The following is a 14524-nucleotide window of genomic DNA, read 5'->3' as shown; positions in this document are numbered from 1 at the left end:
ATTTATTTTACAATTCCACTCCTCTTTTCATGTTGTGTTTTCCCCTCCCACCTCCCAAGCAACCATTAGTAGATTGAACTGCCCCTCCTGCTTCCCAAGTTCACCTTCCTTCTGGTGACTATAATAATCACATACCCACATATTTTACTAGAAAAGGTTACTTTGAGGCTCCATGTGTTTTGATTTCTGTTCCTTCAGATTCACTCTTAAAGACTACAGAAGGTAGGGGGGAATTTCCCTTTGCCTTCTCAGGCAATTTAAACCAAAATAACAGAGTTTATTGAGTAACTGCCTTAATCAAAATCATGTTTTTCCCTTTTCTGTAATTCCTTCCCCTCTGATCAAAAAGTGCTTCACTGTCCTAAAAGCTAAATATTAGCCCCTCTCTTCTCATTAAATAACCTTCTCTCAAAGTTGAGAATATAATATGGACAGAATTAAGCATCCCTTGGTCTGGTTTGGAGAAGCAGCCAGCTCATTGCCTAATCCCTAATCCTCGGATTCAAAATTAAATATCAAATTTTGAAATCAGTAAGCATTTTCAGGTAACCTAAAACAATGACTGCCTAAAATGTTGTCAGGCCTTACCTTGCATGGGAAACAAGAAGAGGAACGACTTTCCTGGAGAGGAAGTTGAATGGGATTCTGATTTTCTTAGCATTTCCTAATCATACTGAATTTTGTATAAACACAGGTAGGGTTAAACTTCATTCATGCTTAGAAGTATTTGCTAAGTAAAAAGTTGTGAATTGCCTGGTAGTGGCTACAACCCAGATTTTCTAATTTCAGCCAAGGCATGTTAATGCTGAGTTTGTTACTGTAATGTTAGGTGCCTTACATGGCGAAGATAACATCTTTGAGGTAGAACTTAAATTTTCTGAATTGAGGTTAACAAACTTCTACAGATTTACCACTGTGTGTTCATTAAGAACAAGTTTCAGAAATACACTTTTATATATCTGCTATCTCTACTACTCTGGAGGTCATTATCAATGAGTACACAAGCACAAACCTTATAAAAACTCTTTAGCATTTATTGGAAGGACAGGGATAGTAAGGTAGTAATTATCTTTTAACTCTTACTCTCACAGGCTGGACCCTGTCTTATACCGCAAGTGCCAGGGAGATGCTTCTCGTCTTTGCCATACCCATGGTTGGAATGAGACCAGTGAAGTTCTGCCTCCTGGAGCTGTTTTCTCTTGCTTGTATAGACATGCCTACCGCACTGAAGAACAGGGAAGGAGGGTATGCAGCCAATATTGATTTCATTTCATATTGATTTAATCATTTGTCTTTTAATTAATTTTGCTGTTTTTTCTGCTGTCTGATTTTGCTTCTAACAAAATAGTGTGGGAAAGTCCCATTTTTTCTCCTTAAATTACTAAAACCCAAAATACAAATGGACAGTTTAATTCTGCTGCACTAACTTCGTTTAGCTTTAAAGATCCATTAGAAGCTTTTAGCCAGGGCACAAATGATTCTTTGTTTAGGCTTCTGTCCTTGCACCAGAAAACCTAATGCCTGTATTAATGCTACTTCTCTGACAGTACACTAGTTGGAGAAGAAATCTCCATACCCAGTTTGTTTTTTTGTCTGCCCTGATCGCTACCTCTTTTTGGGATATTTGCATGTACTTGGCTCTCAGGCTGCATTTGCTGCCTTGTAGTGTCACTCTGACAAGCTGCTCACTCTTCAGGGTTGCCTTTTTAAGCCTTCTGAGATACATTATGGGGTTTCAATCCTGCATTTGTTATAGACGTAGAGGTAGAATTCTTTCATATTCATGTTTATAAATACTCTGGGCTTAATGCAAAACTTGACTGCTCAGGATTCGCTTTCAGGGGACCCCAAATAAAAAGTCAGACCTCATTTACTGCCATCTTAATCCAGTTTTTATAGTGCTGTGTAGGAGGATATAGGAATTTGTTGTTACTTTTTCTTCATATAATGAGCCCCTCAATAACTACAGGGGCATCTAAATCCTGGGCTCTTGCCAGTCACTATAGTAGGAGGTTTCTTCTCTTGTAAATGACCAGGAAAGAAAGAGTTGGAATCTGGCAGGCTGGCTTTTTTGAGGGAGACTATACCTGACAATGACAGCTTTCTCCAATCCTTCTCCTAATTCTACAGAATTCATGTAGAAGAGTCTCATCTTGACCTGTCGTAACTGCTGCTTCTACTGTTCCCCTGCGTGTTCTCTCTGAGTTTATATAAATTTGAACTCAGTTCTCCTGACCTAAGTGTATTTTCTCTCCTGAACTGGATCTAGCTTTCTACTCTACATTTGTAGACTGGCAGATTAATTTTACTAAACAAAAAAAACTCTCTAACTAACATAATCTGAATAAATCCAGTTCCCTTTATCAGGACACTCTCAGAAGAGAATGTAGTTTCATACAGTTTATTTTTAAATGCTGAGTATATAATTGTATTCCTAGAGATACTGGTTTGGAGAATCCCCCTAGAACATTTCATTCTTACTGTAGAAGACACTTGAGATGTAAAGTTTGAGAGATAAGCTATAAAGTTATTTGTAAGTTGCCTTACAATAGGATTGCTTCATCCAGTGTTGTTTTAGTTTTTCATCTTTACATCATTTTGCTTGTTATTTCATGTAGCTGTCACGGGAGTGCCGAGCTGAAGTCCAGAGGATCCTACACCAACGTGCCATAGATGTTAAGTTGGATCCTGCTCTACAGGATAAGTGCCTGATAGATCTTGGGAAATGGTGTAGTGAAAAAACAGAGACCGGACAGGTGGGTAACTTAGTACCTATTTATCTTATAATAATAGTGTTTTTAATGGTTAATGTTTTATATGGAGCACAGACACAATAAAATCCACCTCTGTGTTCAAGCTCAGCATTTATTGTATCATTCAGTTTTCTCTCTATAAGAAATCTCAGGAATAATTACTATGCAGTTAGTTTATTTTCATATTATGGTTATGTATTTTGTACTTTTTTTTTTTTTTTTTGTATTTTACTCTTTTTGTTGCCTCTTAGAAAGCCTAGAGCCTTGTCTGCCTCTGGCAGGCATATAAGATTTCATGGTGCCCGTTTTGTGTGCTGAAATTACTACCAGCCCTACCCCATGTTCCTTAACATGGATTCTTCCCTCTTTTTCACTTGTGAATTTTTATATTGCCTTTTTTCCCTCACTTTTATAAGTTACATTAAATCCTTTTGAGATATAACTGGAAATAAATATATACATATATATGTGTAAATACTGGTGTGTGTGAATAAATAATGTGCATGCCTTAGAACAGTCCTAAAGGATATGTAGGAATGGAATTATTTTTCCCATTTAGTAATTGACAAAACTGATGCTCAGAGAAGTGATGTGTATCAACTTCCTTAATCTAAAACTCAAGTCTAATTCTAACCAGGTATTCATTCCATTATATTATAACCTTTCCATACAAGAAAGAATTACACATTTACTATGAATAATTTTTTAGGATTTTGTGCCAGTTAATTTTTTTAAAAAAGGTGCAATACAACATTCTAGCAAATTCAGTGGAAAAGTGGAATGTACTTTGTCTTCTGACAGCAAGGAATAGCTACTTGTTGAAAGTCTCATTAATAGTAGAACTAGGCCTGAACTCGGGTTTCCAGGTTCCATTTGTACCACTACTAAACACTTTCTGGGATTAAAGTATTAAAAAAATCACAGTTATAGGAATTGAACTTTTTTTTTTTCCTGTTTACTCGAGTCTTTCTCTCTCAAAGTTTTTACTGTGGTAACATATATATGACATCATATTTCCCATTTTAACCGCTTTCAAATTAGTATACTATACAGTGGTGTTAATTACACCCACAATGTTGTGCTACTGTCACTACCATCCACTACCAAAATTTTTCCATCACCCCAAAAAGAATTGGACATTTTTAAGAAGCAACGAGTTGCCTTAATCAGATCTGTTGAGCATGGGAATATCATTTTCAGCAGTCTGCTTCCTGAACCTGCTGCAGTTTTGTTGGATTTATTGTTAGAAAATTCCTGTAATTTAGCTTTCTGCTGCCTCTGTCCAATAAAACACAGGTTGTGGTGGTGTGGAATCCCAGGAAATAGTAAACATTTAGAAAGCGGCACTACATTGCAGCCCATCATGGAGAAGCTAAGTTTAAGAAAGAATTCCATGAATAGGACTTTTCCCTTAGCCATTTATTTTACTCCCAAAAGTTTGGTGCCTTTTCCTTTCAGCTTATTTTTGTTGTTGTTGTTCTGGCTGTTGTGTTATTCCTACAACCCTTCTCTCTCATATTCTAATTCTGAAACAGAGAGATAATTGCAGAATAGTCAATAAGTTAAATTTGGTCCTTAACGGAGCACTTTGCTGAGAAAATGGCTATGATATGCTTTAAGAAAGGGAGCTGATGTTATACTTAAAATTTCTAAAAAGAATAGTAATAGACTGATGCTACACGTCCGCTTCAGGTTCCAAATCCCACACAAACTGACTTTTTGATATCCAAACCCTAGTGTGCTCACTTGTTTTCGAATTTTTCTTAGAAGATCCTTTTGCTGTTGGGTTAGGTTTAAAACCTCAGGTTTGACTTGTAGGAACTATCAGCTCTATGCTGTGTTCTAGATCCTGGTCCCCAACCTGCTTTACCCGTGAAGAATCTCAAAATAATCCACATCTTTCACTGAATTTGTTGTCCAATGTTCATTATCAAAATAAAGGTTTTGAATGGGAGGTAAAAATTGTCAAAACACAAGTTAACAGTGGAATGGCTATTGTAAATAAATTACTTCCAGTAGTAATTGTCAGTAAGTGAAAAATAAAGGCCTGATAAGATTTTAAAACTCTTGTCCACCTAAACATCAACCCATGGTGTTCTTATAGATTTGGCCTCTTGGGGATTTGCGTGACTATTGTACCCCCTCGGTTACACCAAGTAATTGTCTTTTCAACAATCTTAGTTTTAGAGAATCAAATAAAGCTTTAGGTTATGTTGAGTGAGGTATCTTCACTTAAAAAAGGAAAGGAGGGCCACTCGAAAGGAAGTAGACATTGGTGTCTCGATTTCTTTTGATCGTTTATGTAAATAACACATGTCGTGAGATTGCCTTTTTATTTTCAGGAGCTTGAGTGCCTCCAGGATCATCTTGATGACTTGGCAGTGGAGTGCAGAGATATAGTCGGCAACCTCACTGAGTTAGAATCAGAGGTAAGCACTTTGCAGCTCATAGAAAGAGAATGCCCTACAGGAACCTTTCCTTTTTCCTTAGTTCCACTGTTTCCAGACTCTTGAAAGTAAAGTACAGATTCTTTGTAAAACAAAAGAAAGAAACCTAGTCAGATTCTCTTCATTTGCTTTATAGAGAGAAATATTGTGTTGTTTCCTCAACCCTTTCCCACATTTCTTCGGAAAAAACTCTATACATTTGCTCTTTGGTTTTCTTCACAAATGAAAGTTGTAACAGTGATTAGACTGGCTCTTTTGTTTCCCTTAAGATAACTATGCTTCAAATCTCATACATTCCTACTTTTTAATTCATATTTTTTATTGTGCAGTATAACGTATTTACATAGAAGTGATAATTCTCCAAGTGCAATTTAACAAGTAGTTAGCACATTTCAAAGAATGTTACGGGTTATAGTTCCACAGTTTCAATTATTTCCTTATTATGAAATATAACATACATGCCAAAAGGTACTAACTTTCAAAATACTATTTAATAAGTAGCTATAGAGCAAACTTCAAAGAATCCTGTTGGTTATAGTTCTCCGGTTTCAGTTTTTTCCTTCTAGCTATTCCAGTATCCCAGCAACTAAGAAAAAGAAAATTGTATAGAGATTCAGCATTCATAGTCCTTTGTTAAATTCCTTCTTATCTGTTACTACCCGTTCTTCTAGTTTATTCCCTTTCTCGATCTTCAGGGATGTCTAGGGAGTGACCACCCTAACTTGTTCATGTTGAAAAGGGGTATCAACATTATGGGAAAAGGGGACACATCTGGTTGATGTTCTTGAAGAGGCTATTGCCTCTGCGTTTTGGGACTTAGCTGGCATAGGAGCTCTCTGGAGGGTTTAAGTTTTGAAGAATAAACTTAGTGAGTGAAACTTTTATAGAGTCTCAGATAAGGATCCAGATATTCTTTAGGGTATTATCAGGATTACTGTTGACTTGGGCTGATCATACTGTGGCTGCATGGCGTATCTAAGTGGAATTTGGATAGTAGTAACCTCCAGGACAGCCTCTTGACTCTATTTGAAATCTTTTAGCCACTGATACCTTATCTTGTTGCCTTCCTTTTCCCTCTTTTGGTCAAAAACGCATGCTCAACCCCTCAATGCCAGGGTCAGGCTCGTTCCCAGATTCTGTGTCCCACGTTCACCTGAGGGGTCCTGTCCCACTTCAGGGGGAAGGTGATGAATTTATTTGCAGAGTTGGGCTTAGAGAGAGAAAGTCCACATTTGAGCAACAAAAAACAGTCTCTGAAGGTGATTCCTAGGCATAATTAGAGGTTTAGCCTCCCCTTTACAACCATAAGTTTCATAAGAGTAAGCCTCAAGATCAGGGGCTTGCACACCCCATGACTTTCTAGAGGGACAAGTCTGTGGGGCTGTATATTCTCTGAATGCAGACTCTTTTTTTCTGAGCAGTGAGGGGGTAAACAACTATGCCAATATCACATGGTGAGTTCCTTCATCCAACAGTTATTTCATATCTATTATAAGCTAGGTAATGTTAACGTACTTGTGAACAAAGGGACAAAAACAAAAGAAAACAAAAAACTACCCTTAGGGAGTATGCCGGTTTGTATAATATATTATGTCCCCCAGAAAAAGTCATATTCTTTGGTGCAATCTTGTGGGGCAGACATGTTAGTGTTGATTAAGTTGGAATGTTTGGATTAGGTTGTTTCCATGGAGATGTGCCCCTCCCAACTGTGGGTGATAACTGTGATTGGATAATTTCCACAGAGCTGTGGTCCACCCATTCAGCATGGGCCTTGATTAGTTTACTAAAGCACTATTTAAGCTCAGACAGAAGGAGCAAGAGCTTGCTGCAGCCAAGAGGGACACTTTGAAGACCGCACAGGAGCTGAGAGAGGAGTTTCAGCCTACAGAGACATTTTGGAAACAGCCTTGAAAGCAGACTTTTGCTCTGGAGAAGCTAAGAGAGGACAAATGCCCCAAGAGCAACTAAGTGACATTTTTGAGGATCTGAAGCCTAGAGAGGAACATCCTGGGAGAAAGCCATTTTGAAACCAGAACTTTGGAGCAGATGCCAGCCATGTGCCTTCCCAGCTAACAGAGGTTTCCCGGACACCATTGGCCATCCTCCAGTGAAGGGACCTGATTGTTGAATGGGTTATCTTGGACACTTTATGGCCTTAAGACCATAACTGTGTAACCAAATAAACCCCCTTTTATAAAAGCCAAAAGAAAAAAAAAAAAAAAAAAAAAAAAAAAAAAAAGAACAGGGGCTTGACTTATAAAGTAGGGGGTTCCTAAGTTCACAAAGCGTATGTTCTGTCCACAATAACCCATCCCTATCTCACATTATCATCACTTAATTGTACAGTCCTCATCACTCTCCATTTTAAACCATTCTTAAGACCCAAAACACCCCATGGCTCTTTTCAGCCCTTAATTATTTGTCTGTAGTATTTATGTGGTCCAAGTAAGGTATTCTTATTAATTATAGTCCCTAGTATGCAACAGGTAGATTTTTCCCATACACCATTCTGTTGTCAACTCTCTGTACCAGCGTCATGCCTTAGAAGTTAATCATGTGAACGCCTATCTATATTCGTAGTGTTGATCTGTGGTATATATGCCTTTAAGCAACCCCTTTCAATCCTATTCATCTTCAGTACAGCTCTGATACTTATAATCCCATTAACAATCATCACCCCTATCCATTCCCATACCTTTGAATTCACTGTTATTAACATACCTGACCATATTAGATTATCATTCCACCTTCAGTAGCCTCTGTCTATCACTAGGTCCCCAATATGCTACATTATAAGACATTAATTTTACATATCAAAGGGTCGTACTTTTTAATCCAGTCTACCAGTCCATATCTTTTAAATGGAGAGTTTAATCCATTTACATTCAAAGTTATTACTGTGAAGGGAATTCGAACCAGACATCTTATCTGTTGGTTTTTAGTTGTCAGATCTATTTACTCCCCCTTCTTTTCCTTTAAGTCACCCTTACTAATACTCTTCAGTTCAGTGCCCTTCTCTATCCTCTCTGTCCTTTCTTTTTTTCTCAGCCAGTAGAGCTCTTTTTAGTATTTCTTGCAGGGCAGTTCTCTTGTTAACAAATTCTCTCAGCATTTGTTTGTCTGTGAAAATTTAAAACTCTCTCTCAATTTTGAAAGAGAACTTTGTTGGATAAAGAGTTCTTGGCTGGCAATTTTTCTCTTTCAGAATCTTAAGTGTGGTATACCACTGCCTACTCACCTCTATGGTGCCTCTGAGCAGTCGGTACTTAGTCTTATGTGTTTTCCCTTGTGTGTGGTGATTTGCTTCTCTCTTGCTGCTTTCAGAACCTTGCCCTTCTCTTTAGAATTTGACAGTGTGTCTTGGAGGGGGTGTATTTGGATTCATCTACTTAAAGTTCGTTGGACATCTTTGATTTGCATATTCATGTCATTTAGAAGGGTTGGGACGTTTTCCTCAACTATGTCTTGAAACATAGTTATTTCAAGCTCTTTACTCTTCCTAGCCCTTTTCTCTTTTCCTTCTGGGACAACAGTGATTCTTACATTTGTTCACTTCATGTTGTCCACTGTTTCCCTGAGATCCATTTCAAATTTTTCAGTTTTTTTCACCATTTGTTCTTTTGTGTGTTTGCATTCAATTGCTATGTCCTCAAGTTCACTTCTCCTTTCTTCTCTCTCTCTAGATATGCTATTACTTGTTTCTATTATATTTTTAATTCGATCAACACTATCTTTTATTTCCATTAGATCTGCTATTTTTTAATTTACTCTGTCAAATTCTTCTTTATCCTCTCTAGAGTCTTCTTGATGTCCTTTATGTCTTTAGGCATCTCATTGAAGTTGTTTTGTAGATTTGTGTGTTCTTCTGTAATTAATTGCTCCAAATTTTGTGAGTCTTCCAGCTTTTTAATTTTTCATTTGACTTGTCCGTGTCTTCTAGAATCTTCAAGTGCTGTATGATTTTTCTGTTGACTTCAGGGCATTTGCTTGTCTTGATCAGGTTATTTTGAGAAATGCGGGATTATTTGAGCATATATATATATATATATAATTTGGCAGAGCTACAGCTTGCTGGAGTGCAGTTTCCCTATCCTACCATTATGGGCACTCTCAAGCTGCTTTTTACACTCAAGCCAGCCTCAGAGAGAACAATGAGAAAACTTCAATAACAACAGAAAGTCTATAAAATCCACAGAGAGATAAAGAAAAGATCTTATTACGGTCACCAAAAAAGAACATGGCACTTGAAAAAAAGAGAAATATTTAGGGCACTGAAAACGAGTTCATAGTAATTAAAAATAAGATCTCAGAAAAAAAGAACTTACTGGAAGGGTTGCATGATAAAGTTGAAAAAGTCACCCAGGAAAAGATCCAGAGATAGTAAATAGGAAATAAAAAACAGAGATCTAATCCAGGAAGTCCAACATCAAGATAAGAGTTCTAGGAAGTAAACATAGAAGGGAGGAAATTATCCAATAAAGTTTCTGAGAACTGAAGCCCATGAGTTTCCAGAGTGGAATGGACTACCAAGGACCCAACAGCACTGATGAAAAATGACATCAAAAAAAGGGCTTGATCAGCATGAAATTTCAGAATACTTGGAATTAGATTCCAGAAGGTGGGGGGGGGGAGCCATATTTATAAGATTCATTCAAGAGATAATTAGGACGGATCTAAGATGGCAGCATAGAGAGGAGCAGAAGCTAAGTAGTCCCCCTGAAACAACTCAAAAAAAACCAGAAACAACTAGTAAATAATCCAGAATAACTGCAGGGGGACAGATGTGACCATCCACTTATCATACATCAACCTGAATTGGGAGGAATACCCGAGATCACAGCATAAAATCTGTAAGTAAGAACTGTGGATCCAAATCGGGGGACCCCTCCCCCACAGCCCGAGCTACAAAGCCTCATGGTGCCAGAGAGAAGCTTTCTCCCAGCGAGCAAATTTGGCTCAGCTGAGCTCCAACTGGGGTTATAGTTAGCGAGTGTGAACTGCTCACTACGAGGTATGAATCCCCAACAAGTAGACAGAGGCTTTGGGTGACGACTAACCTTGGAAAGCCGGAGGGTCATCTCGGACTAGCTCTGTTCCTTTTTCAACTCAGTGGAGAAAGCCTTGGCCATTTTCAATTCCCAGTTCTGTGACCCAGACAAGGGTGTGGCACAGGCAGAGAGAGACCATTGAAATGCTAATGACCTCCCCTAGGACATCTAACTCTAAGAGGAAAGGGGTGGGGCCCAGCTCTACTACCTGCCTTTCATTCAGAACTTACACCAGTCAAGAATTATAGACTAATCTTCGCATCAGGCAGAGAGCGCCCCTGCACAGCCCGGTGGCCCAGGGCTTCCCTTGAGGGACGACACGTATTAGTGATGTAGCACATCCTTCCCTCAGCAGAGGTCCTGGAAGATCACGGCTGAGAAGGGGGATCAGCTCGGAAAATGCAGGGACACTATGTCAATGCCGGTGGTTTGTGAGTCAGCGACAGAGAAAATCTGGGGCAAAACTGAAATGAAGGCTTAGTCTGACAACAGCCTTGAATCTCCAGGAACACCTGGGAGGTTTGAATATTAAAGCAGCCCTGCCTCCCTGACCACCCAGACACATGCACCGCATTCAGGGCAGACAGCTCCAACAACAAACCCAAACTGAGTTCACCAGCTGAACCCCACAAAAATCATTTCGCCACACACCACAGAGACAGAGTTGGGGAGAACTGACTTGAGGGGTATAGGTGACTTGCAGATGCCATCTGGTTAGTTGGAGAAAGTGTACACCACCAACTTGTATTTCTGAAAAATTAGATTGGTATTTTTTTTTTTTACAACTTGAAAGAACCCTATCAAGCAAAGCAAATGCCAAGAGGCCAAAAACAACAGAAAATCTTAATGCATATGATAAAACCAGACGATAAGGAGAACCCGATCCCAAACACCCAAATCAAAATATCAGAAGAGACACAGTACTTGGCACAATTAATCAAACAATCACAATCGAGGGAGGAAAACATGGCACAGGATATAAAAGACATGAAGAAGACCATGGAACAGGATAAAAGGGATATCAAGAAGACCCTAGAAGAGCATAAAGAAGAAATTGCAAGATTAAATAAAAAAATAGAAGATCTTATGAAAATAAAAGAAATTGTTGGCCAAATTAAAAAGACCCTGTATACTCATAATACAAGATTAGAGTTAGTTGAACAATGACTGAGTGTCCTAGAGGTCCACAGAACAGAAAATGAAAGAACAAAAGAAATAGTGGAGAAAAAAATTGAAAAGGATCTCAGGGATGCAATAGATAAAATAAAACGTCAAAATTTAAGACTCATTGGTGTCCCAGAAGGGGAAGAGAAGGGTAAAGGTCTAGAAAGAGTATTCAAAGAAATTGTTAGGGAAAACTTCCCAAACCTTCTACACAATATAAATACACAAAGCATAAATGCCCAGCGAACTCCAAATAGAATAAATCCAAATAAACCCACTCCAAGACATATTCTGCTCAGACTCTCAAATACTGAAGAGATGGAGCAAGTTCTGAAAGCAGCAAGAGAAAAGCAATTCACCACATACAAAGGAAACAACATAAGACTAAGTAGTGACTACTCAGCGGCCACCATGGAGGCGAGAAGGCAGTGGCATGACATATTTAAAATTCTGAGAGAGAAAAATTTCCAACCAAGAATACTTTATCCAGCAAAACTCTCCTTCAAATTTGAGGGAGAGCTTAAATTTTTCACAGACAAACAAATGCTGAGAGAGTTTGCCAATAAAAGACCTGCCCTACTTCAGATACTAAAGGGAGCCCTACTGGCAGAGAAGCAAAGAAAGAAGAGAGAGAGATAGAGAAATTTAACAGACATGTACAGAACATTACATCCCAAATCACCAGGACACACATTCTTCTCTAGTGATCACGGATCTTTCTCCAGAATGGACCATATGCTGGAACATAAAACAAGCCTCAATAAATTAAAAAAACAAACAAACAAAAAAAACAATTGAACATATTCAAAGCACAATCTCTGACCACAATGGAATACAAATAGAAGTCAGTAATTTTTAAATTGTAACTCCACTATTCACTTCCTACTTGATACAAAATACACAAACTCTAATGACAAGTCAGTGGTTTTGAACTCAATGTAAAATATGTAATTTTTGACAGGAACTATGTAAAGGTGGGGGAATGGAGGAGTATAGGTACATAATTTATGTGTCCTATTGAAATTAAGTTGGTATCAAAGAAAAACAAGATTGTTGTGGATTTAAAAGTTTAATTTTAAGCTCCACAGTAAACACAAAGAAATTATCAGAGAATATAACCATAGAGATGAAAAGTAGAGTATGGATTAAGAGAAATGGGGGAAGGGGCAATGGGGAGTTAAGAAATAAGTGTAGGGTTGCTGTTTGAGGTGAAGGGAAATTTCTAGTAATGGATGGTGGGAAGGTGATAGCATTACAGCATTCTAAATGTGATTAATCCCACTAATGGAAGGCTAGGGAGGGGGTGGAATGGGAAGATTTAGGCTGTATGTATGTTTCCACAATTGAGGAAAAAAAGAAAAAAAGACAGTCTAAATAGATGACAATTGAATGCCAAGGATGACCCTGGATGGGATCTGAGGATGGAGGACAGGAAGCTCAAAGGGACACAGTTGAGACATAAGGAAAAGGAAATATAGAATGTAAGCTTTGTATCATTGTTGAATCTCTTGTACTTCTTAGCTGCGCTTAATGGGATTGCATAAAAAAATGTTCTTGTTCATGGGGATTGTATATGTGAATTATAGTGTTTGTTCAAGGATGTGTGCAGCTAGCTCTTATATGTTCAGAAGACAGAGCAATAGATGATGGATGATAGATAGGAAGAGAGGGAGAGAGGGAGGGAAAGAAATAACGGTGTGACAACATGTTAAAGTTAGTGGATCGGGGTATCGGGGGAGGGGGTCAGGGAATGCTGGAGTTCTGTGTATGGGGTTTGTATTGTTTTTGCAACTATTCCTATAACTTTGAATTTATTTCAAAATAAAATTTTTAAAAAAAAGAGGTAATTAATTGGATGTCTCCTCTGTGCCAGGCACTATTCTATTCTAACTCTAAAAATACAGCCATAAATAAGACAGAAAAATATGTCCCAAACCTTGAGGATCTTACATTCTAGTGGGAGGAGACAAATAAATAAATGTAGTGTGTCCAGTGTTAAGTTCCTTGGAGCAAAATAAGACAGGGATGAGATTTTGTGGATTGGAAGAATGCAGTTTTAAATAAGGTGGCTGGGAAAGCTTCACTGAAAATGTGACATTTTAGCAAAGACCTGAGATGAAGGAGTTCTCTATGGGAAGGGCACCCCAGACATATACCATAGCAAGTGCAAAGGCTCTGAGGGAAAAAGAGTGCTGACAAATTATAGGAGCAGCAAGGAGGTCCGTGGCTGGAGCAGAATGAGACAAAAAGAGTAGTAGGAGATGAGGTCAGGGGGTTACGGTCATAGATTATGGAAGGTCAGGGCTCAGAGTGGCGTCAGACTTCTTATACGACACTGCTACCTAGAACTCTGAAGTAAAATTATTCCTGACTGAAAATTTTGTACCTATTCAAGCTATCAATTATGTGAGCATAAAATAGAGATTTTTTCAAATATCTCAAATCTCAGATTGATCTGTCATGTTCTCTTTTTCTGGAAGCTGCTGGGAGATTGAGGGATAAACCAAGAAAGAGGAAGATGTGGTATATCCAGGTAACAGAGGACATTCAGAAAAGGATAAAGGCCTTGGAGGTGGTATAAGAGGACTGCAGAACAGCCAGTTTCAGGCTGTAGCGGGAGGAAATCTGGCTCCAGGAATGACGGCCCGTCCATTGTTAGGCTCCTGTCGTTCAGTGCCAAATGCCCTCTTTTATTATCCTTGGCTTTGTGATGCTGGGGCTGGGACCTGCAATCTCTTTTGCTATGGGGTTCCCAATAGGTAGCACAAAAAAGAAATCCTGATGTCTAAGAATTCCAGTCTCTTTCCTTTGTTCCTCCAGCCCGAGTGGTAGGAGACTGCTTCCTGCTGTCTCGGTGGTAACATTGTGTTCTCCTTCTGCCTCTTCAGATACCTTTTCAATATTCTTTACATTAAATTTTCTCGGTTTAAGTAACTGGAGATTTTTGTCTCCTGACTGAGACCCTAATTCAGCTGGCTCTAAGAAAATAACTGAAATGAATAGTTTACTTGATGTGTTTGAACATATGTTGAGGAGGTTTACACATTGGCCAAGAATTTGGGTATGAATTTGCAATAGATACATAGAAAATCTAACAAACCAAAATGTGAGG

The 14524-nt window shown here is 38.5% G+C and overlaps 1 protein-coding gene across 4 annotated transcripts in view; it reads left to right on the top strand.

Annotated features, from left to right (window-relative positions):
- GLG1 (golgi glycoprotein 1) overlaps positions 1-14524 on the top strand; it is a 216890-nt gene that overhangs the window by 158648 nt on the left and 43718 nt on the right. For all 4 annotated transcript variants that reach the window (XM_037816454.1, XM_037816453.1, XM_037816456.1 and 1 more), the window contains exons 11-13: positions 1092-1245; positions 2619-2756; positions 5096-5182. In XM_037816454.1, the coding sequence (XP_037672382.1) occupies positions 1092-1245; positions 2619-2756; positions 5096-5182 (379 nt within the window). The remainder of the gene's footprint in view (positions 1-1091; positions 1246-2618; positions 2757-5095; positions 5183-14524) is intronic.

Source organism: Choloepus didactylus, chromosome 22 (genome assembly GCF_015220235.1).
Source record: "Choloepus didactylus isolate mChoDid1 chromosome 22, mChoDid1.pri, whole genome shotgun sequence".
NCBI lineage: Eukaryota > Metazoa > Chordata > Mammalia > Pilosa > Megalonychidae > Choloepus > Choloepus didactylus.
The sequence above is the reverse complement of the archived record's forward strand: the minus strand, read 5'-3'. Positions and strand labels throughout refer to the sequence as shown.